General features: G+C 37.9%; 1 protein-coding gene across 1 annotated transcript in view; it reads left to right on the plus strand.

Moving 5' to 3' along the window:
- The window catches only part of SAMD13 (sterile alpha motif domain containing 13), a 40,414-nt gene that overhangs the window by 1,387 nt on the left and 16,157 nt on the right, over positions 1-22,870 (plus strand). Inside the window, exons 3-4 of the mRNA XM_042948617.1 lie at positions 3,612-3,696; positions 21,503-21,614. Of these exons, the coding sequence (XP_042804551.1) occupies positions 3,612-3,696; positions 21,503-21,614 (197 nt within the window). The remainder of the gene's footprint in view (positions 1-3,611; positions 3,697-21,502; positions 21,615-22,870) is intronic.

Here is a 22,870-nt window from a genome sequence, read left to right on the forward strand (position 1 = left end):
CATCATTTTTATTAGCAGAGAAGAGGGTTAAATCAGTTAGTTGGAGAGAGTGAGGAGGAAGTGGGTGAGAACTAGTGTATATACTTACACCCGCAAATGTCAATTTATTCCTAAGTTAGAAACTAGCTGATAAGTGAAACCTGCTGTGGTTAAAATTTAGAATGCTTTCGTGGCTTTTGCTTTTTCTTTTTTTCATAAAATGGAATTGATTTCCTACATCACCTTCTGAAACCCTTACCTTTGTCTAACAGGAAAACTTTTGATCACAGCAGGGGAGACAGAAGGGGATGTCCTCTATGTATAGGAAGAAAATCTTGGAGAAACTTCACAGAATCCTTCCTCCTGTGAGGGTGTCTAAGGAAAAGTTCGGTGTTAACTACATTTTCTTTGCCTCTCCTTTCAAGAGTGCTGAGCTGGACTGATTTTGTTCTGAGCAACTGCATGAGAGTGCTATGAGACACCTTGCCCCCAGGACCCACAGCCCAGCACCCTTCCATTTGAGTTTGCCTGGAGCACATTTCAGGAATTTCAGATCAAGTCCCAAAGCATTATGAAATCTGTTGGTGAAAGGTCTCTCTATATCCAGAAGAGTTCATCATTTTGATCAGTGGTGATAAGACTCCCCTGTTTGACCAGACTCAAAAAATGGCGCTCAAAAATAAATAAACACTTAGAATTTGTCCCTAAATTATTGTTTGCTTTTTCGAGGGAGTAATGGTAAAGATGGGCAGAGAGAACACTTGAAATCTTTCTCAGTGACAATCTTTCAAGAAGTACATTTCTAATATCATTCTTGGACCAAGTAAGGGAGCAAATTTTTGACTTTGAAATTCAGGTTGCAAATTTAGATTATAGTTGCTGATCTAGGGCCCTTAAAAATTACCAAAGAAAAAGGAGACCTGCTTTCTCCTCAATTTTGCCTGAATTCTACACAGTCATACAGCAACAGATGCCTTTTTCTAGGATCCTTCTTGGGAACCTGTATTCTTTGCCCTATGTTGAGTGGTTTAGTTGACATCTTGACCTAAAAGTGTCCAAATATTTGTTGGTGTTTGTTTCGATGAACGCTATGCATGCTTCCTGTGTATCTACAGCATGTTTGTGGAATGGGAATGTTTTCCTTCAGTAGTGGTTCCCAGCCATGCAAGGAAACGGAGATTGACCAGGGTATCTTAAAACATCAAGCCTAGTCTCTCCACACCACCTTCCCATTTCCTGGATGGTGGGAGATTCTATGAATTTGGGGGTTGGCATAAAATATCTTCTTTTTCACATGTAACTAATATAGTACCCGGTGCTCATAGACAGTGTTAGTTAACTTTGTTGAATTATGCTTTTTGTACAACTGGGATAAACAATTAAGATTAAATCTCCCAGAACTAATTGTTTTATAGAATGAGGTTTGTTTCATTTTGAATTTTTGCTGACTTCATCTGGCAGGTTGAATGCCAAAATAAAAGAATGTAGGTGTTCTCAGGAGATCTGGCCATCCACTTTGCATCCCCTGAAATATGTTACTTCCTGCATAATGAAGCCAAGGATTTTATGCTGGGCAGTACTTTCCTTATTCTCACAAAGAGATTACTTAAAAGCCAGCCCTGGGAACTTTGTCCATGAGTCTCTGTAAGGAAGAAAGAGTAACACAGGGCTGCAGCTTCTGAGTATTCACTGGGTATAGCCCCTAAACACTAGGGTTTGGTTTTTTTTTTTCCTTATTTTCTCTTGTGTTTTTTTTTCTTCCCACAGGGGAGAAAAATAGTTTTCGAAACATGACATCTGTGCTCAGAACAACAGCAAAGACATACCATGCAGCAACAATGAAGGGGAGGGGGGAGATAAGAGGCTATTGATACAGCTTGTTTTTCTTTACAAGACAGGTGCAGGGAGAATTCTGCAGTTTTTGGACTCCTGATTCATTCACTTGTACTAATTGTGCCGAAGGTAGTTAGCAAAAGTGAACAGGCACACTGTAGCTTTAAAAAGTCAGCCATGAACCAGAAGGCAGTTGGTGCAGCTTGTGTGTGATTCCTAACGTCATGTTGGCTGAGAGCCAGCCTGGTTTTATTTCACTGTGTCAAATTGTACCTCCTTATTGAATTCCTTTGCCAGCCTACTTTGTGAAAGAAAACATTGGGGTTTCTTTGGCTGTTCTTGATAAGCCTATAAAAAATGACATGTTTTAGTTGCTTCTAGGTAGGTTTTCTTTTTACTCTTCCACAAAAAAAAAAAAAAATAATAATAATAATAATAATAAGACAATGTGGTATGGTGTTACAGAGTATCATTGTGAGTGTTTTGTTTTGGTTTTTTTTTTCTGAGATGCTTAGAAAATGGTGAATGTGTAACAGTTTCCAACTGAAGTGAAATCATTCTTTTGGCATGGAGCAGCAGCACTATCTTCTGTCTACTCTGTAACGGTGTGTGAATGTATGTTAATATCTATATGTATATTAAATGTTGGATTTCTCTATGAATGATCTAAGTGGTTTAGCAACTGGAAGTTTGTGTGTGTGTGTGTGTGTGTGTGTGTGTGTGTGTGTGTGTGTGTATCAGGAGAAAGATTATCCCACACTTAACAGTATTATTTGTTAATCATCTACTTCTCTAACAGTGATAAAATCTTGTGAATATACTAAATGATGCACTTGTCATGTCAGAGTAATCCCTGGAGAAGGAGTGCCGAAGTATAAAGTAATTTGAGAGGAAATGTATTTAATTTATGGCTTCAGCTGTAGAACAAGCACGTTTCAGAACTAGTTTTTTAAAGCAGTTTTGTTCATAGCTTTTTCATCTTGCTAATTGCATATTAATTGTGGAGGGTTTTTATTTTTTCACAGTCCTCATCCTACTAAACAAAAAGACAAAGTGATGGATGCTACTATATTTCCTTGGATGTTTTGGTGATTTTTACATAAATCTAATGAGCTGCCTCCCCTCTCTTACACACACACACACACACACACACACACACACACACACACACCAGCACCACCTTTCTGTGCTAAGGGCTATCTGACATTTTTGTAAGCTTCCAGCTTTACCACAGCATGGCCATCTCACAGACAGGTTTTGAGGCTTTCGTTGAGAATATGTGAGGTAGGGGAATACTTGCTGACAAAAGCTTTAAGTGTTCTTTTGCATTGCAATGAAAAAATAGAAGGTTTGTGAGTGGACAAAAAAATGCAATTAAAAAAAGAAGAAGAAAAGAAAGAAATCACAGCCCGTGGTCTGAAGGGGCAGGAAAAGGGGGATTGTTTTTCTCGACTTTGACTCATTTATGAGTTGCAGTGTCTTAAGTGAGAGCTTGGCACCCAGGGGAAGCTGTGCCAGTTCACACAGCACTTGTTTTGAACGAGGATTCAATTTCATTTGCAAATGCTTATTGTCAAGGCAGGGAGTGCCAGTACAGATGAAAGCACCCCAGTCCGTCTCCTCCAGTGCTTTAGGTTTAATCACATCTCTCCAATCGCTGAGGGAACCGGAGGTTTAAACAAACATACGTGAACTGGTGTGAAGCTGGAAAAAGGGACCATTATATTTCCGTTTCAGAATATATATTCTTCTCTCACTTTCTAAGAATTAAACACAAGCTTTTCTCCCTTATTGATTAGTTGCTGAAGTAAAGGAACCCTGCAGCCTTCCCATGCTATCTGTTGACATGGAAAACAAGGAAAATGGCTCTGTCGGTGTAAAAAAGTAAGTGAAACTGGCTTGTGAGTTCTGCTTCTGCAAACAACAGAGGGACTTGGTTTCTATTTTTATACTTCTTGCTTATCTACTACATTACACTGTCTGGGGGTTGTTTTGCTTGGTCTATACCGGCCACCACACTCCCTTCTCGCCCCAGCCCCAGTTGCCTTTTTCTTTATTCCATTTCTAAGACAGAGATGACTCAGGCATCAAACCGTGCATAAAGGGTTAGTGTATCAGGCTTTGGAACAGGGACGGTGGAGGATCTCAGCCCCACATTCTGTATATTGAAACAAAACACCGAGCAAACAGACTCTGTCTTCCAAGTCCATAGGCTTGTAGGGTGGGGGTGCAGAACAGAGAATTTGAGTCTTTTTAAGTAAAATCACCTCTGTCAAAACTGAGACCTGTAGTAAAAAAAAAAAAAAAAAAAAAAAAAGGAAAAAGCTTTAGTTAGAATACTAAATTGAACAACTCTGCCCTAACTAATTTTATAAACTGATCCTCGAATGTGAAACATTTCAGCACATAACATGGTGTTCTGTTTTCATGTCCGTTCTCACATTTGAAACTTTATATTTGTTGTGACTTATATGCTTGATTGTTTTAAGAAGGAAAATTCAGTTGCATTATGTAGCATATTCTAAAACATGCTACATATTTCAGGGTAACTCATAAGATTGCTATAAGTATATGAAAAATATGTATATTCCTATTTAGGTGTTATTGTGAAGTTATAACCACTTTGGCTACAAGGAGAAAGTAAGTTCCAAGAGAGTGTTATCTGTTTTATCTTCCTTGTCATTTAGTTTAAAATTGCCCTGAAGTTTAACTTTGGAGGAAACTAATTAAATATAATCCATAGAAGTTATGGTGTCTATATGAGGAAGGAGTATGCTATCTATTTGTGAATAGAAGGTATATTTTGCTTCACAGCAAAGTTACATTAAAATAAACTTAATAAAATATGCTTTTAAAATTCTCAGGTAATTTATGTATCAGTGCCATGCTGGCATGCTTATCCCATTCTTGAAGTTTAAGGTAGATAAATGTAGGAGAAATGAAAGAAACAGATGCACTTTTTTTTTTTTTTTTTTGTATGAGCAGTCCTGTCCAGTAGGACTGGAAATGTTGTACACTTTGCATCCAAAATGGTAGCCGCTGGCCACATGTGGCTGTTTAAAAATTTGAAATGTTTCAAGTTACTAGTGTAACTGACTAACTGAACTTTTAATTAATTTTAAAAGTTAACAGCTTTATGGAAATATAATTGGCACATAATAAACTCCATGTGTTTAAAATATAAAGTTTGTAAGTTTTGACATTGTATACATTTGTGAAACCATTACCACGATTAAGATAACCCCCAAGTTTCCTCATAACTCTTTATAATCTCTTCCTCCTGTCCTTCTCTGCTGCCATATCCCTGGGCAACCACGGATAGGCTATGTGTCACTATAGATTAATTTAATTTTTCTACAATTTTATATAAATGAAACTATTCAGGGTGTACATTTTTTGGGGGGGGTGGGGAGAGTATGGCAGTCTGGTTACTTTCACCCAGGATAATTAATTTGGGATTCGCCCATGTTATAGTGTCTATCAGTATTTCATTATTTATTATGACTGAGTAGTATTTCATTGTATGGATATACAACAGATTGTTCACTGTTTATCCATCCACTTGCTGATAGACATTTGAGTTGTTTCCATTTTTTTTGGTATTACAAATAAAGCTGCTTTGACCATTTGTGTACAGGTCTGTGTGTGGACATATGCTTTCATTTTTCTTGGATATATATTTAAGAATGGAATGGCTGGGCTATATAGCAGGTATATGTTTAACTTTTTAGGAAACTGTTTTCTAAACTGGTGGTCATTTTGCATTCCACCAATGGTATGTAAGTGTTCTGGTTGTTCTATATCCTCATGAACTTGGTGTGATCAGTCTTTTTCATATTGGGTGTATTATATTGTATTATATTGGGTGTGGTTTTCATTTTTATTTCCCTGAAGACCAAAGATGGTGAGCATCTTATTGGTATGCCATCCATACCTCTTTCATAAGTAAAATATTGTTCAAATATTTTGCCCATCTTTTTATTAGGCTAGTATTTATGTATTATTTTATAGACAGTTTTTGTATATTCTGGGTGCAAGTACCTTATATACGTAATTTGAAAATATTTTCTAGTGGTATGAGACTTGTCTTTTTATTCTCTCTACAGTGTCTTTCAAACTGTAGGAGTTTTTAATTTCAGTGAACTCCAGTTTATCCATTTATTATTTCATGAATAGTGCTTTTAGTGTCGTGTCTATGAAGTATTTGCCTAACCTAAGGTCACAAGGATTTTCTCTTACATTTTCTTATATTTGGGACTGTGATTTGGGGGTTAATTTCTGTGTATGGTGTGAGATAAGGATTAAATTGTTTCTGGTGGTGGGGGTGATGGTAGGGTTTTTTGCCTATGAATATCCAATTGTTCTAGCTCCATTTGTTGAATTGTTCTTGCAACTTTGTTGAAAAATAATTGATTGCATGTGTGTGAATGTATTCCTGGACTATTTTATTCCATTCATAATTTTGTATATATTTATGCCAATATAACACAGTTTTGGTAACTATAGCTTTGTAACAAATCTTGAAATCAAGTAGTGTTATCTATTTAACTTTGTTCTTTTTCAGACTTGTTTGGTCTCTCCTAGGTTCTTTGCATTCCCAAATGATTTTTAGAATCAGTTTGTTAATTTCTACAAAAATCAAAACCAAAAAAAAATGCCTGCTGGTGCTTTGATGGCATTGCATTGAATTATAGATCAACTTAGAGAGATTGATCTCTTAACAATATTGTGTCTTCCAACCCGTTGATGCAGTATTTTTGTCCATTTACTTAGGTCTAATGTAATTTCTCTAAGTGGGGTTTTGTAATTTTCCATCTCTAGGTCTTGTACATCTTTTGTCAGATATATCCCTACATAATTTATAATTTCAGGCTATTATAAATGGTATTGCTTTTTAAATTTTAATATCCAATTGTTGATAGTATATAGAAATATAATTGATTTTTTTTATTGACCTCATATTCTACAACCTTGATAAATTCATTTATTACTTCTAGTAGCTTTTGGGTAGATCCAATTAGATATTTGACATAGACAATTATGTCTTGTAAGTAAAGACAGTTTTACTTTTTCCTTCCAGATGTGAATATATTTTATTTCTCTTACTGCCCTTATTGTACTGAGTAGGCTCTTCAGTGAAAAGTTGCATAGAAGTGGTGAGATTGGACAAACTAGTTTTGTTTCCTTAAGGGAAAACATTTAGTCTTTTTTTGTCTTTGGCTTTCTATATATAATGTGCCACTTTTTGTCTGCTTTTAAGATGTTTTTCTTTATCATTGATTTTCAAGCAATTTGAGTATGAGATTTGGTATAGTTTTGTTCATTTTTCTTGTGCTTGGAGTTTTGTTTTGTTTTTCAGCTCTATGGACTTTGTTTTCATCAAGTATGGAAATTTTCCAGGCATTCTTTTTTGGTTCCCCTCACTTCTCCTTTGGTGATTCCAAATATGGTGTATTTGATCACTTGATACTGTGCCACAATTCACTAATGCTCTCGGTTGTTTTGTTTTGTTTTGTTTTTTATTCTTTTTTCTCTGTGTTTCATTTTGGATAGTTTCTATTGTTTTGCCTTCAAGGTCACAAATCTTTTCTTCTGAAGAGTATGATCTTGTTGTTAATCCCACTCATTGTATTTTCCATTTCAGACAATGTAGTTTCCATCTCTAGAAGTTCAAACTGGGTCTTTTTTTTTTTTTTTAATGCCTTGACATCTCTAATTAACATATTCATTGATGCCTCTAGCTTCTGAATATATGGCGTATAGTAACTTCATAATATATGAAGTAACTGTTTCAGTGTCTCTACTAATTCTATCATTTCTCTGTCCATTTCAGTTGATTGATTTCTCAGTGAGAATGGGTTATGATTTTCTGCTTCTTTTCATACCTGGTAATTTTTTTAAATGTTTATTTACTTTTGAGAAAGAGAGAGTCAGGGAGGGGCAGAGAGAGAGAGGGAGACAGAGAATCTGAAGCAGGCTCTGAGTTGTCATTGCAGAGCTGGATGTGGGGCTTGAACTCATGAACTGTGAGATCATGATCTGAACTGAAATCAGAAGCTTAACCATCTGAGCCATCCCAGGCATTCCCATACCTGGTAATTTTTGATTGAATGTCAGATACTGTGAATGTTACCTTGTTGGGTGCTGGATATGTTTGGTATTCCTACAAATAGTCTTTTTTTTTTTTTCTTTTTTTGAGAAGAAAGTGCAAGTGTGAGTGGGGGAGAGGGGCAGAGGAAGGGGGAGAGAGAAAGAATCTCAAGCAGGCTCCACACTCAGCCCCACAAGAGACTCAATCCCATGACCCTGGAAACATGACCTGAGCTGAAATTAAGAGTCGGAAGCTCAACCAGCTGAGCCACCCAGGCGCCCCTCTATAAATATTCTTGATCTCTGTCCTGGATGCAGTTAAGTTACTTGCAAACAATCTGATCCTATTAAGTCTTGGTTTTAAGTTTTGTTAGGCAGGACAAGGGCTGCATTTAATCAAAGGGTATTTTTCCCCTCTTACTGAGGCACGGCCCATCTTGTACTCTAGCCAATGCTCTTGAATTATGAGGTTTTCCTCTCTGGCAGATGGAGACAAGCACTATTCCCATCCCTGCATGATTGCCAAGGATCATGCTCTCGAATTTTTATGTTGGGTGGTTCTTTCCTCAGCCTTGGTTAGTTTTCTCACATGTATGTGATAATCAGTACTCTGCAAAGCACTTGAAGAAGTTTCTGCAGATCTCTGGGGTCCTTGTGCTGAAAGCTGTCTCTCCTCTCGTCTTAGGAACTCTCCTCTGTACACAGCCTAAATTCTCTTCAGGCAGTGATGGGATAGAGGTTACCTTGCTTGTTTTCCATTCCTTGGGCATCAGCGCCCTTTATTACATACGCCCAATGTCTCGAGTGCCATTCTTTCATATACATTTTTTTTCCTATTTTTCTAGTTGTTTTAGGCAGAGGAATAAATCTTGTCCTCGTTACTCCATCTTGACCAGAAACAGAAGTTCCAGTTAATTAATGCAGCCACAAGTGGCCAGTGGCTAACCTGTTGGACAGAGTAGAGTTAGATTATATAGAATCCCAAAAGGCACAAAACATAGGATCTTATGGTTGTTTCTGAGACCTACCAAAACTGGGGCTTGTGCTGCTTTTATTTCCAGGCATGAAAAATAATAATTGTGTTACTAGGGAGTATACTGTCACAAACGGTCACTTCCAAAGAAGCCTAAGATAACAGTCCTTGTTCACTGGCCACATGCTTCTGATCAGAGCTTTAGTTTTGCAAGGTTGCTGTTTATGGAGTCCCTACATATATCTAGTACTTTGTGTGAGACTTGTCAGTCCTCACAACCATATTTTGAGGTACCGTATATGTTATTATTCCCATTTTATAGATGAGAAAACTGATGTTCCAGGAAGTTAAAAACATATTACTAACAAGGCATTTTACATCTTTTGTACTCAATTTTCTAAATCCATTTTGTATTTTATGCTTTATATCTCAATTTGGATGCAAAATTTTCATTGGAAGTATTTGATCTGTATTAGATTTCATAAGATTTACAGTTAAAAAAGGTAGAATCACATACCCAAATAATTCCAAACATACTTAAAAGTTCTAATAACTGAATCAAATACCAAAAAATTATTTTTGTATTATATGTATATACATTGACACAACTGGTTCTTCTTTTTTAGAAGATTTGATTTGACTTTGAAGCAAATATGTATCAGTTTCAAAATGTCCAAGTTAAATAAATTGACTAAGACTTTGTCAGTTCAATCTCATTAACATTGAATTCAAAGTGGTGTATACATTTATAAACAACTGTAAGTTTACCCATGTCAATATATCATTTTTTCAAATTTTTCTTAAAATTTGTTAGAAAATTACAAAATTATCATTGTATACTTATGGTATATTATTATTGCTCTATTGTATGTATACTCTGAAAGGTTTCAATTTCAAATTTTATGCCAGTTTAGCTTGGTCACAAACCAGCTTTTCCTTTTTTTGGGGGGTGGGGGAGTCAGGTCCAAATTTAGTTCATTCACATGTAGTGTGATGTCAATGAAAACATATAATATACTTTGCCATTTTTTGGTCTTCATTGAATATTTGGCAAGCATTCATTTGATGTAGTAAAATCTTGAATTGGATTTAACAGTATAGTAGATCTTTGTACAATTCTTCTAGGACTTATCCAACAAGAATTGGCAAAGAACACACATCATTAAATTCATTGTGTTCTCTGTGTGTGTGTGTGTGTGTGTGTGTGTGTGTGTGTGTGTGTTTTAATAGTTCCATTATCTGGCATTGATCCATAGCATTTGCAAATATATAATGAATGATTTAACAATGGTATCTATGACATTTCAAGAATTTGCTTTAGAAAACTGAACATGGATATCATACAGTAGAATAAAGCAGTGAGGGAAACATCAGTCACTTGTTTTAGAATTACATTAAATCCAGATTTTGTTTTAGTTAACATCCATCAGAATAGAGTTTAATTTTTTCATATCTAGTTGAAATTTTTCTTTGACAGATGTAAAAGGTTTAAAAATATTTAAAGTATGAGTTCAGTGTTTCAGGCCATAAATTGACAATATTTCTTCAAAAATTTGGAAGTTTTTTGAGACAAAGCATACTGCAAGTATCAATTGGGCAGGGTCTTTTATGTTGCACTATTTATCTAAAGCTAAAGAAAAGTAATTGTGTTTTTCACATTTTTAACCAGTTGATCTTTGATATTGTTAAAAAGATTTTGTCTTCTTCAGGCAATTGTTGGATGGCTTGACTGAAAACTCTTTCACTTTTTGTGAAGTACCTTTTTAGTCTTTTCTCATAATATTCTAACAACACTGAATATAACCAGATGTCTATGGAAAAATTGTTTTCTTTTTTGTGCAAGAATCCAAGCCGTATATAGCTATACAAATTTATAAGCTCAGATTCTGTTTAAAATCACTTTAAAGCATTTTGTTGGACATTTAATTTTGAATTCAAGTGGCTAATGTCATTAGTTCCTTTTTGGTTGTTGAAAAGAAAGTTACCAAATCTATATGTTCAATGAAAATTCTCTTAATACTGTACAGTCTCTTAATACTGTACATTTTATTATCTTTATCATTTTTTTACACAACAGGCTGCTTTTTCTCCTTTTGCTCTGCTCCAGCAAATTGCAATTGCTATTCATTGTGAAATTCACAATATACTTTCAGCCAGCCTCCTTTTTTCTTTATTCTTCTGGTTCTAATGCTAGTTTCTACATCTCCTCTCAATTCTGCATGAGTAGTATGCTACCCTTTTAAACTTTCAAATTTATCCATACCTATTTTTAAATTTTTTTTTAAATGTTTATTTATTTCTGAAAGAGAGACAGACGGAGTGTGAGCAGGGGAGGGGCAGAGAGAGAGGGAGACACAGAATCTGAAGCAGGTTCCAGGCTCTGAACAGAGCCTGATAATGGGCTCGAACCCACAAACTGTGAGATCATGACCTGAGCCAAGTCGGATGCTCAACTGACTGAGCTACCCAGGCGCTCTGTATCCATTCCTATGTTTAACTAAAACATATTTATTATAATTAAAGTAGTTAGGAATGTCAACTTAATTACCAAATGTAACATACAAAGAGATTCTTATAACTTGAGCTGTTTGCATCAAATACATTACAGTGCTACATGCGTGTGTAGGAAAAAATCATTTGAACTGAATCACTCCGTTGATACCAACTTGATTGGTTGTGTGTTTGTGTATGATACTAGAGAGGACGCATGCATCTGATAGGGGAACTTCAACAAAGTATCCTAGGTGATGCAGCATTTAAAGTGATATGTTGTCACACTAAAACAATGAAGTTGTGTTTAAACATATTTTGTACCTGTTCAAGTTTTTACATTTAAATTTAAACTAATTAAAATTAAATACAATTAATAATTCAGTTCCTTGGTCAAATGGCTACCATATCTCACAGGTATATAGCCAGGTGAAACTCTCACACATATGTTCTAGGAGGAAGGTTAGGAGGGAAGGTTAGGAGGGAAGTGAGGGGGTATGGATGTAGTCATTGTCAAGATCCTAACTTTTATTTTGCCTGGTGGGTTCATGGCTGTTTATTAAGTTTAAAAATAACTAAATAAGAGGGAACCATCTTAATAATTTGGACTAGATCCTATACATTTTGTATACAAATAGTTTTCTGATCCCATATGTATAAACATAGTCATACAAGAACATACACGTATATTCACATGTGTTCAGGAATATACACATACATACATAGGGATGTGCACATATACTTAAAGGATACATAAAATAAGCTTTTATTGAACAAGTGGGATTACAGTATTGTGTTTTTGTGGGTTGTAGATGCACAGATTTTAAATTAATCGTAAACATTGATACATGACACTCTTATTGACCTATGTTTGAACATGTTGGATCCATGTTAGAATTTTTACTAAATTCTAAAAGAAAAAAAAAAAAAAGAATTCTAGGTATTTTACATGTATGTGCCTATCTGTACAAATCACAAGTATTCAATATCAGTTTTTTTGTGTCATTTACTTAGTCTTACTCCCTTTCTCAACAGTGAGTCTTTTTTCCCTTCTTGGTTTTCTTCTAGGATAGAAGAGGAACAAATGTTCCCACACAATAGACGCTTATAACAAGTTAGCAGCTTTTCGACAGGAAGTGGTTTATTTCCCTACCATCACCATGTCCCTCACCCCTCAGTGGAGAACTCTAATGCAATAGAAAATTCACAGTAGCAAAGTTTAGCAAGGATTTTGAAAAGAAGCTATTTCTTATTAATGCTGAGCCTTTTCTTGCACGCATATCTCACCATATCCCCTGCCTTTGTGGTCAGTATATGGTTTCATTTTGAAGCATAGACTTTTTTCTTTAATTTCGAAACTAAAATTCCTTTTATAATTTTAATATGGTACTTTTATTTGTGATGAGTGCTATAAAGTTTTAAGCTTGCTTTAATAGTATAATACTGACTTTTGGGAGGCTGTTAACTATAATAACTATTAAGCTAAGCATTAAGTTAAAGAAATTAACATTTTTGCCCATGTGAATTAGGGTTAACAGGTGAATGGTGGAAGTAAATATTAAGGTAGAGTTAGAAGTTATTGTTAGTATTGTTAGAATTTCAAAATTCTGATCTCATTGTAGAATTATCAGAGAGGCTTTTTATATAACAGTAACAACAATGGCTACTATTATTTAACCTTATAAAAATTATCTAACAATGCTTGTGTGTACAACAATCCACCATTCAGGTCCCCATCTCTAAGGGAAGCAGTCACATCTAGGGTTAAATAAATAACCTAATGGGATATAGGATACTTGGTTATTTGTCTGGAACCCTTGCCTGGCTTCTTAGCAAAGGAGGAAGAGGAAACTGATAGAAATAATTGTGTGTCTGATCACTGGTTTCAGCTTTTGCTCATTTGCTCCTAATCCTGTCCATTTGTGGTGCCCCATAAATAATCAGTAGTCCTTAGATGTATTTTCTTTGAAAGCCATGAGGAAATTATATCCATCTGCTGGGTAGTTCCTGGGTACTCTCTCCCCATTAGGCTCCTCTTGTCTGTTTTTACCTTTCCCAGACCCCACAACCACACTCCTTGACTCTACGTGAACACAATGAGTGATGTTTCCCACCATGCTATTCTTTCCAGGGAATAGCAATCTGAAACAGAGGGTCATTATGATGGTAAGGATACCTCTATACTAAAAGCAGGGGTAACAAAACTCCCAAAACATTTTAAGTGGCTAAATACCAAATGCTTCTTAATGGTTTGGAAGGAAGGAAAGAAGGAAGGATGGAAGGAAGGAAGGAAGGAAGGGAGGGAGGGAGGGAGGAAGGGAGAAAAGAAGGAAGGGAAGAAGGAAGAGAGGGAAGAAAGAAGGGAGGAATGGTGAGAAGGAGGGAAGAAGAAAAAAGAGAATAGGAAGGGAGGTAAACTGAGCCCATAATTCAAACTTGAAAAATAACCTTTCTAATCAGGATCTGATGTTGTAACCCTTCTGCAGATATTTTTGGTGGGATAGGTTAGGGTGCTATATGGTTTCTTGAATACAAATAATATATGGGAGTTAATAGTGATACTCATAACTGGTACAGTTTTATTTTTCTTAGTGAAGCTAAAATTCATTCCTTAATATTTTAGGGTGTCTGTTCACTATGATACTCAGATGGCATATTGGCTCAGGCTACCATAACAAAACACCATAGACTGGGTGGTTTAAACAACAGAAATCGTTCTGGAGGCTGGGAAGTCCAAAATCAAGGTACCAGCAGATTCAGTTCCTGATAAGACCTGTGTTTCTGGTCTTTATGTGGACTTCCCACAGTGCATGCATGCTGGCTGATAAGGCCGCCAGTCCTGCTGGATTAGGATCTTACCCTTATGACCTCATTTAATCTTAATTGTCCTATCTACTAAAAGCCCTATATTGAAATGCAATCATATTGAGGGTTAGGGCTTCTACATATGAATTGGTTGGGGGGGGGCACAATTCAGTTTAATCATAGGGTCTTATGACAAATATTTGATTATTCCCTTAACTTAAATGATAACCTGAGTTAAGAATTGAGTCTGTTTATTGTGTTGATTTGTATTGTGTCCATTGCAAACAACTACCTTAAAGAAGTGTACATTTCAGGAGCACCTAGGTGGCTCAGTCAGTTAGGCATTCGACTTCAGCTCAAGTCTGATCTCACCATTCGTGAGTTCAAGCCCCGCATCAGGTTCTCCGTGTGTATGTGTGTGTGTGTGTGTGTCAAAAATAAATAAACATTTAAAAAAAATTTTTTAAAAGAAGTGTACATTTCAAAAGAATAAAATGCATAAAACCAGAGAGTCAGCCAAGCATGTCATCATTTAAAGCATGAAAACAACAGGAGTTTCAGTCAAATCCAGCAAAATTCACACACATGCATTATATATCTTTTATACGTTAGCGGCTCTGACGGGTTGCTGTTTTCTACCTAGTTTCTGGCATGCTACTGATATCCCTACAGAAGGAAAGCCGAGCTTGTCTAATAATAAAGCCATAGTTAAGTCCTTTGGAATAGTGACCTCTGGGCTGTGGCTCAGAGCAGGGAGGGAAGGCTTGTCTGGTGGTGCTTGCACAGTTGTCTTTAGTGTTGACTGGGATATGAAACATAAGTGTGTTTGTGTTTCGCGGGAATTTTGGCATGAATTGTATCTGATAGTGAATAAAAAATTAATTCGTTGCGTCCTCTTGAGAGGAGTGTCCTTATTTACACTTGTTCAGAGGTCTTTATTTGTACAAATAAGTTGAGAACAGGTAGGGAAAGAGGCAGTTACAGAATCCCTTGTTTTTGGAAAGATGGGGTGAGGTGCTGGGGAGACATTCCCAGCAGAGGTATGTCAAAGACAGAATGCCATGTGATTTTGGAGGAGAGCCATCAGCCTGAAGGAAGAGTCTAGTACAGCGGAAAGAAATACAGGAAGATGCCCTGTCTGTCCCTGGGGTCTGCTCCTGTGTTGCTTCTCATTCAGGCCCCCAAAGCCTCTCTCCACACCTAGCACGGCCTGACTCACCTTGCCATGGTGACTTTTACTTCTCTGCCCTCCTTCTTCCATCTGTCGATTCCTCCTGTTCCTTAACCACTTGTGGAATAAGGCAGGGGACACACATAACCCTTTTCATCAGTTGGCTGACTTGAGATTTTCCCCTTCGCTAGACAGAGTTCCCAAGGCTCATCAAGTGCCTGGCTTAGAGTAGGCAGGTTAAAATTAATTAATGATTAGAATAAGAGCTTTGGGATATTAGGAATAGGACATTTAACCAGTACCTTTAAAAAGTGATTAGGATTCTAATCTTTGTCGGCTGAACCGACAGAGCTTTGAATGGCATGACCAAACTGTGGATATGAGAAAATCCAGGATGTTGCCCAGTTGGATTTCAGTACAAACTTAGAATGGGAAATAAGCCTGGAAAGTTACGTTTGAATCAAATTTCTGAATGCCAAACTAAAGAATTTGAAATATACAGAAGGCTTGAAGAGTTATTTGTTTTTTTCAGTGCTTTCATTGCTTGTTTTTTTCAGTGCTTTCATTGCTTGAATGTGCTGCAGCTAAGTGCAGTCAACTCTTACTTATCAGAGTTTTAAAAAAATGAAAAATGGCCTGTCAAGAAACTTTGAATCATCCTTTTTTTTTTTTAGGCCTTCCTTTTAGCCAGATCCCTGCTAGTTTGGTTGAAGGGAGAGGGAAGAAGGAGTGAGATAAAACTAAAGCTCATTTAGTTGCTGTGTTGTGAGATATGTCATAGGCAAAAAAAAATCAATATTAATTTATTATAATCAGAATTATATTGCTTTTAGCCAAAGGCTGTTCTAAGATATGGGCAAAGAGTAGTTTAATTTCATTTTGAAAATAAGTTATAAAGATCAAGGCACTACAAAGTTAGAATGCATTTCTGAATGGAAACATAAGTAACATTGAGAATTAGCTGTATAAAAGGAGTAATGTGATAAATATATTACTATATTACATTGACTACTGTCTAAAATAGCTTTTGCTCTGAACTTTAAAGCAGAAATGCAATTAATGAGTATAATGGGGTTTTGAAATCTCATATGGATTATATTTATGCACAGTTTCCTTTTGGTCTGACCAACCCTCAGAATCGAGAATATCATGAGTACTATAAAATACACACATGCTAGATTCCGAGAAAGGGATTCAGCTATTTTCCACCTGCCTTCACTAATGTGTAAAGGAGAAATGGAGACTTATGCTGCCAGCACTTAAAATTACAATGCGCCAACATGAAAAACGCTTATAATAAGGTCTCCATCTGCATGTATGTGCCAAATTTGTTATGTATTGCATTTCTGTCCCAGTGATTGTGTCTCTAGATCTCTTTAAAAGTGAGGTGATTGTTTAATTAAGGTATAATTGCTTCCCAGTGTGAATTATCCACGCATGATATAATTTTTATCAATATACGTATGATGTACTTAACCCATATACACAAGGACTAAATGGTGACTGTGTTAAATGATTTGATTAAGTGATGGGATTGTAGAAAATTCTACCCTTCATTTCTTGCTAGTTTTTTGTAATAAGTTAAAATACATATATATATTTTTTAAACATCCCATGCCTGGAAAAGTATTCCTGAATTTGTCATCTTTATACATTATATTTTAAGAAACATTTTGCTATGATGATAGTGAATAATAAATATCAAATGGATAATGGAACTTTTGTATCTGCCATCTCATTTCATCAGCACAAAATTAGCAGCCACAATGGGAACCACCATCTGGGAGGTGTTTTAAACAGCGCCATTTAAATTCCTTCTGGAATTTGACATGCACAAGTTATAAGAAAAGATTTGGAGAGAATGGTCCATTTAAAAGGGAACAAAGTGTCTCAGTTTGGCCACAAAGAGCAGTCCTTTAGGAGATGTAGGGCTTTCCTAGTGGGAAGAGGTGACCCTTAAATCCATTGTCTGAAATGTAGTCATAATTTCATGTGGCCTTGGCACTTCGGGTCCCCCAGCCCCCGCTTTCATGTTGCCCTTGATCATCTCCAGTTTTCTTCTTAAAACTGTTGCCAAAAAACACTGGAAGGGCCCAGCAAAATTATCCATCATACTCTACCATAAACAACCCTGAAGTGACAACATGTGCCTGCATGTGCCTGCCTTTGCAAGCCATCCTCTCTCAAGGGCTAACTTAGGATGTGTCTGGAGCAATAGATGCCTTTCAAAATTGCCATTGAAAATCTTAAGGTGTCCTAGTCAGGCAGAACTTTCTGGGCCCTCCAGCACGTGTGTCTTCAATAGCACTTGTTTGCCTCTCTCTCTCTCTCTCTCTCTTTTTTTTTTAAGTGTATTTATTCTATTTTGAGAGAGAGCAGAGGAGTAGGAGAGGAGCAGAAAGAGAGGGAGAGAGAGAATTTCAAGCAGGCTTTGTGCTGTCAGTGCAGAGCCAGATGCAGGCTCTGTCTCATGAACCATGAGATCATGACCTGAGCCAAAATCAAGAGTCGGGTGTTTAACTGACTGAGCCACCTAGGCACCCCACCTCTCAATTCTAGTATTACTTAGAGTTAGCTGTTTACATGTCTGCTTCCCTCATCAGATTGCTAGCTCTTGAGGGCAGGGACTATGTATTCCTATCGTTGTAACCTTGCATCTAGGACTGAGAAGTCAGTAGGCTTTTAGTAAATCTTTGTTGCATCAGTGAGTTAAGGAGAGTAGAAAAGCACAGATTTGGAAGAAATATATATGGAATCCATTCCTGATTTATCTACTCTGTGGTTTGGGGTGAGTTTCTTAACCTTTCTAATCCTTAGTTTCCTAAAAACAGGTTATTACAGTAGCCAGTTGATAAGGAGCTGGGAGGCTGTTAATAGGAAATGTATAAAAAGTGTATTACAGACTCTATGTACTCTCTGGTTCTTAGTCCACAAACATTTTGCTCTGCATCAGCTGTGCACCTCAGACCTATGCCAGATGCAGGAGAGCTGAAGAGATGCAGATAGACAGGTTGTCCTCTTGGGATGTGAGTAGTCTAACACTGTGATTTTTCTTCTAAGTTATTTGGGGGCTTTTTGCTGCTAGGCCTAAACTGAGGGTGGATCAATCACCAAATGCACTGATTGGTTTCATGCTGCTTGTTTCTTCTGTGTGGATCCCCTTGCCCTAAATATGAAAGCACGCTGGTTCTCCATGGCTCCTCTTCTTCGTGGTACGCTACCCACACACAGTGTTGTAAAGTCTTTGTTCTCTGCTGCATTGCTAGTACTCAGGAATATTTCACATTTATGGAAGTGATGATGTCATATCCCAGAAGAATAAGAATCAGGAAAGCCTCCCATCCTAACATGACAACGTAGCATACTTTTGTATTACAATTAGATAACTATTCTTTATGAGGAAAGGCAGTTAATTGAAGTCAGCCACGGGGAGAGTGAATTCAGATGTTTTCTGGTGCACTTAAAAGTATATCTGATGGGACTGTCTGCTCACTGCTAGAAGTGAGCGTGTTAGAAAACTTAAAAGATTTGTTGGAAAATGAACTCCTTTCTAAACATTCTTCAAACCCACCTTAAGCAAGAGAGGGAAGAAAAATGGTACCTTAAAGGGAGTGCCCACTATCAGCTCGTGATTGTGTACATTAATGGGATGATGGAAAATCCCAGCATGTGGACAATGTTTTAAAAAAACACTTAGCTTTGACTTTAAAATACATAGTTAATGTTTGCCAAGGTTAGTTTGAAGTAGCTTTTTCTCTGTGTGTATTGCCTATTAAACGGTAGGAAGGTGTGTGTGTGTATGTGTGTGTGTGTGCACGTAGTGAGCATGCATGTATATGAGTGCATGTGTACATGGGCATGCAGTGTTTATAGATTCACAATCTCTAAGCCTGAAAGGGAAAACACTACTAACTAGTAAGCATTATCTCTAAATGTTTTTTAAATCAAGTGTTGTGTTGATAAATCATTGATCATGTGTGCCATTGATTAAGGGCTGTCTTTTCTTAAGACAGAATTTTGGTTTTTTAATCAAATATTTTAAGTTCCTACTATGGGCAAACCATTATGCTAGGGATGAGGAAGATGTACAGCTTGACTTATGAATATCTGAATGTTTTCAGGAATCCCCAAAGTCTGAGCAATTTCATTTCCATTAAAAGTAACATGAATGCTTTCAACTTGTGCTACATGTTGTTAGTTCTAGGCCCAGTTTTCTTGTCACCCTCTCCCAAGTTTTCAGTTACTCTCTAAATGCTTCTGTCTCCCAAATGTATACCTCTTGCCCACTCATCTGCTTTGACCACCAGACACATATCCCACATTCAGTCTCTGCTTGTATATAGATGGTACTCAAAATTCAGTGTGTCCAACTAAACCTAGCAGTGGCATCTAAGAGAAGTTACCACTGTCCTTCCAGTTCCATGACACTTCCATCTCCTTCATTCTCTATGTCTAGTCCACGACTAAGTCATGCTGATTTTCTTGGTTAAAAATCTTTCACATCCACACACTTCCTCTCCTGTCCATAGCCACCACTCTAGTCTGGATCACCATGACTTTGCTTGGATGACTCCAGTAGACCACCTCTCACTGGCACCCCCTTCTTCCACTCTGGCTCCTCTCTAATTCTTTTTTTCAAAATGCGAATCTGATCTGGTCACCCTCTTTATATCAGACCATTTACCAAGTCCCATTGCTTGTAGACAAAAATCCAGAATCCTCAATGTGGCCTCCAAGATCTGCATAGCTCCACTGACTGTATATATTCCTATGAAAGAGCCTGAAATAATCTTCACCTGACTTCATACAGTTAACTTCTGGCTGCTTTCTAGACCTTACCTCAAAAGAAACTTCCACAGGAAAGTATCTTCTTGCCCTTTAAACTGTCATAGCACAGTGTACTTGTCCTCCATAGCATACAGCTAGCTGTGCATTTAGTTGTATGATTACTGATCAGTGTCTACCCCCACAGAACTGTGGGTCCACGAGAGTAAGGACCATGTCTGTTTGCTCATTAGTATATTCCTAGTTGGAGAGCTGGCAGGAGCTTTGTCCTGAGGATCTCCCAAGCCAAGTTAAGCTATTTGAAATTTATCTCAAAGGCAATGGAAAGCTTTTGATGGATTTTAAGCAGGGAAACAATGCGATTAGATGAAGAATCACTTTGGATGAGATGTAGAGAAATCCAGACAAATACTCCTAAAACAGAAATGAGGCAAAGTCATAGTAATAGCTGGTTCTTGCGATTCTACTTTTCCTATCCCTCCTTTCTAAATCCACTGAGGCAGGTTACCCATAGACCCTTTCAGATTCTTGATCATTGTCTAGTCATTGACATTGACTAGATCATTGTCTAGTCATTTGCACATTGGTTGAGTCCCTAATACATGCTTGACACTAAGAATACTAAAATGATTCAGGCCCAGATGTACATTCCTAGCCCTCATCTCCCACTCTGATGGGAGAGACTGTCCAGTAAGCAGAGAGTATAATCCAGTGTGGAAAGTACCACAATGGAGTTTGAATGGAGTTCTCAAGTACATAGGAAATTATAACTAAAACAGTTTCCTGGGGGAGCCAGAAAATGCCTCACAGAGGAGGTAGCATGGGAACTAGGTGGAACCAGGTAGGAATGGCAGATTTTGTCAAGTAGAGACAAATGAGGGGGCATTGTAAGTGGCTGGAAACGCATGTGAAGGGCACACAGCTGTGAAAGGAACAGCATATTGGGGAATGGCTTTAGCCCTGCAGTTTCACAGCTGCAGAGAGGGTGTGTGGGGATGGGAATGGGGAAGGTGGTAGGAGATGGGAAAAGACAGGTATGTGGGGCCATCCTGTACAGGGCCTGGTGTGTGTAATCCGGGAGTATAAATATAATTCTGTGAGTTGCCAGAAATCATGGAACCACTCATGAAGGGTCTAATGGTTTATCAGGAAAGCAATGACTGAGCCAGCAAGAGTAATGATCTCCTGAACCCAAGAAACACAAGAATGATTATGGTCCTGAGAGAGGTAAACTGAGATCTGGACCTCTGAGGGAAGAGAGGGCCATGGTTCTAGCAAGCTGGCTGGGGCCCGCCCCTGGGAGTCTGAGTAAGTGAGCCCGGTCACACACTCTTGCATGTTCCGCCATGACAAATGTCTGGATTTGTGTCTTGCAGTTCCATGGAGAATGGGAGGCCACCAGACCCTGCAGACTGGGCTGTGATGGATGTCGTCAACTATTTCCGAACAGCGGGATTTGAGGAGCAAGCTAGTGCTTTTCAGGAGCAGGTAAGTTGGTCTAGAGAGACACAAATGAACACGGTTACCTGTTCCCCACAGTGGGCACAGGGAATGAGGGGGGAGAGGACCAGTGAGCAGTGAGGGATCTGTGAGTCTGTGCGTGTCCTCCACATCACACGCTGATCATACCAGACCCTAAGATACTGAGGAGGGTGGGGAAGGGCAGAAGGAAAGTGCCAAGCTAATGATTCCTTCCTGCCAGAGGAAGCCCCAAGCCCTGGGACACAGTCACAGCTGCAGGAAGGAGGGCTAAAGCTCATTTACATCTGCACCTTCTGAAAGATGGGACAGCCCTCCCTTCAACACAGACACCCTGGAAAGGAGAAAACAGAAAAGAAAGGAAAATGAGGGATGGATCTGACTAGAGACATGCAGCACCATGTACTACTGGCCTCAGCACCAACTGAGCTAGTAAGCCCCCTCCAGTTTGCTTTCTGGGTGCTTAGCAAGGTAGAGGGGAAAGAGTACAGATTTAGAGTTAAACTCTGCGTGACCTTGGGCAAGTTACTGTATCTCTCTGAGTCTTGCTTTCATGTCCACAACATGCGGCCATCAATGCCTCACTCAATAGGGTAGTGGTGTAAAGATTAAAGGACTGTGTATGCACAGGGCCTGGGGTAGGCCCTGCGCAATGTTTTTGCCCCCAGATTGTTAATTCTCTTCTCTCAGGTCCAGGGTTGGTATTGGAAAGAGGGAAAGAGAAGCAGGGCCCCTCTCCATTGTCTGCATGATTTCGGACTCCATTTTTAAGGCTGTGCCAGCTCTGTAGGGATGGTGCTCAAAGGGCCTTGACCATGAGGAAGCAAATTGAGGGGGCATGTTTGGTCTACACCAGACCAGCCCTGCAGGGAAACAGAGATCCTATCTCCCAATCAGTGAAGGATGAAGTTTTCTAAGCATTAAATTTACTTTTTAAGTATTGTAATATAATTGATAGAATTATAAGTTGAAGAATGTGTCTGGCTGCTTTTTCCATATCTGTTTAGCCATCTCTTATTCTCTACGCTGGGTTTGGGTAGGTAAACTTTTCTAATATATTAATATATAAATCTCTAAATCTCCTTCAATATTTTTCTCAAACCTGATCTCTGTCTCTCCCTCTTTCTCTCTTAATCTCTGTCTCTTTCTCTCTCCCCCACCCTCCCTCACTTTCTCTCTACATATGTATATATGTGTGCGTGTGTGTGCATGTGTGTGTGTGTGTGTGTGTGTGTTTGTATGTGTGTCTATTTGTTGTTGTCATT

Source organism: Panthera leo, chromosome C1 (assembly GCF_018350215.1).
Source record: "Panthera leo isolate Ple1 chromosome C1, P.leo_Ple1_pat1.1, whole genome shotgun sequence".
NCBI classification, from domain to species: Eukaryota; Metazoa; Chordata; class Mammalia; order Carnivora; family Felidae; genus Panthera; species Panthera leo.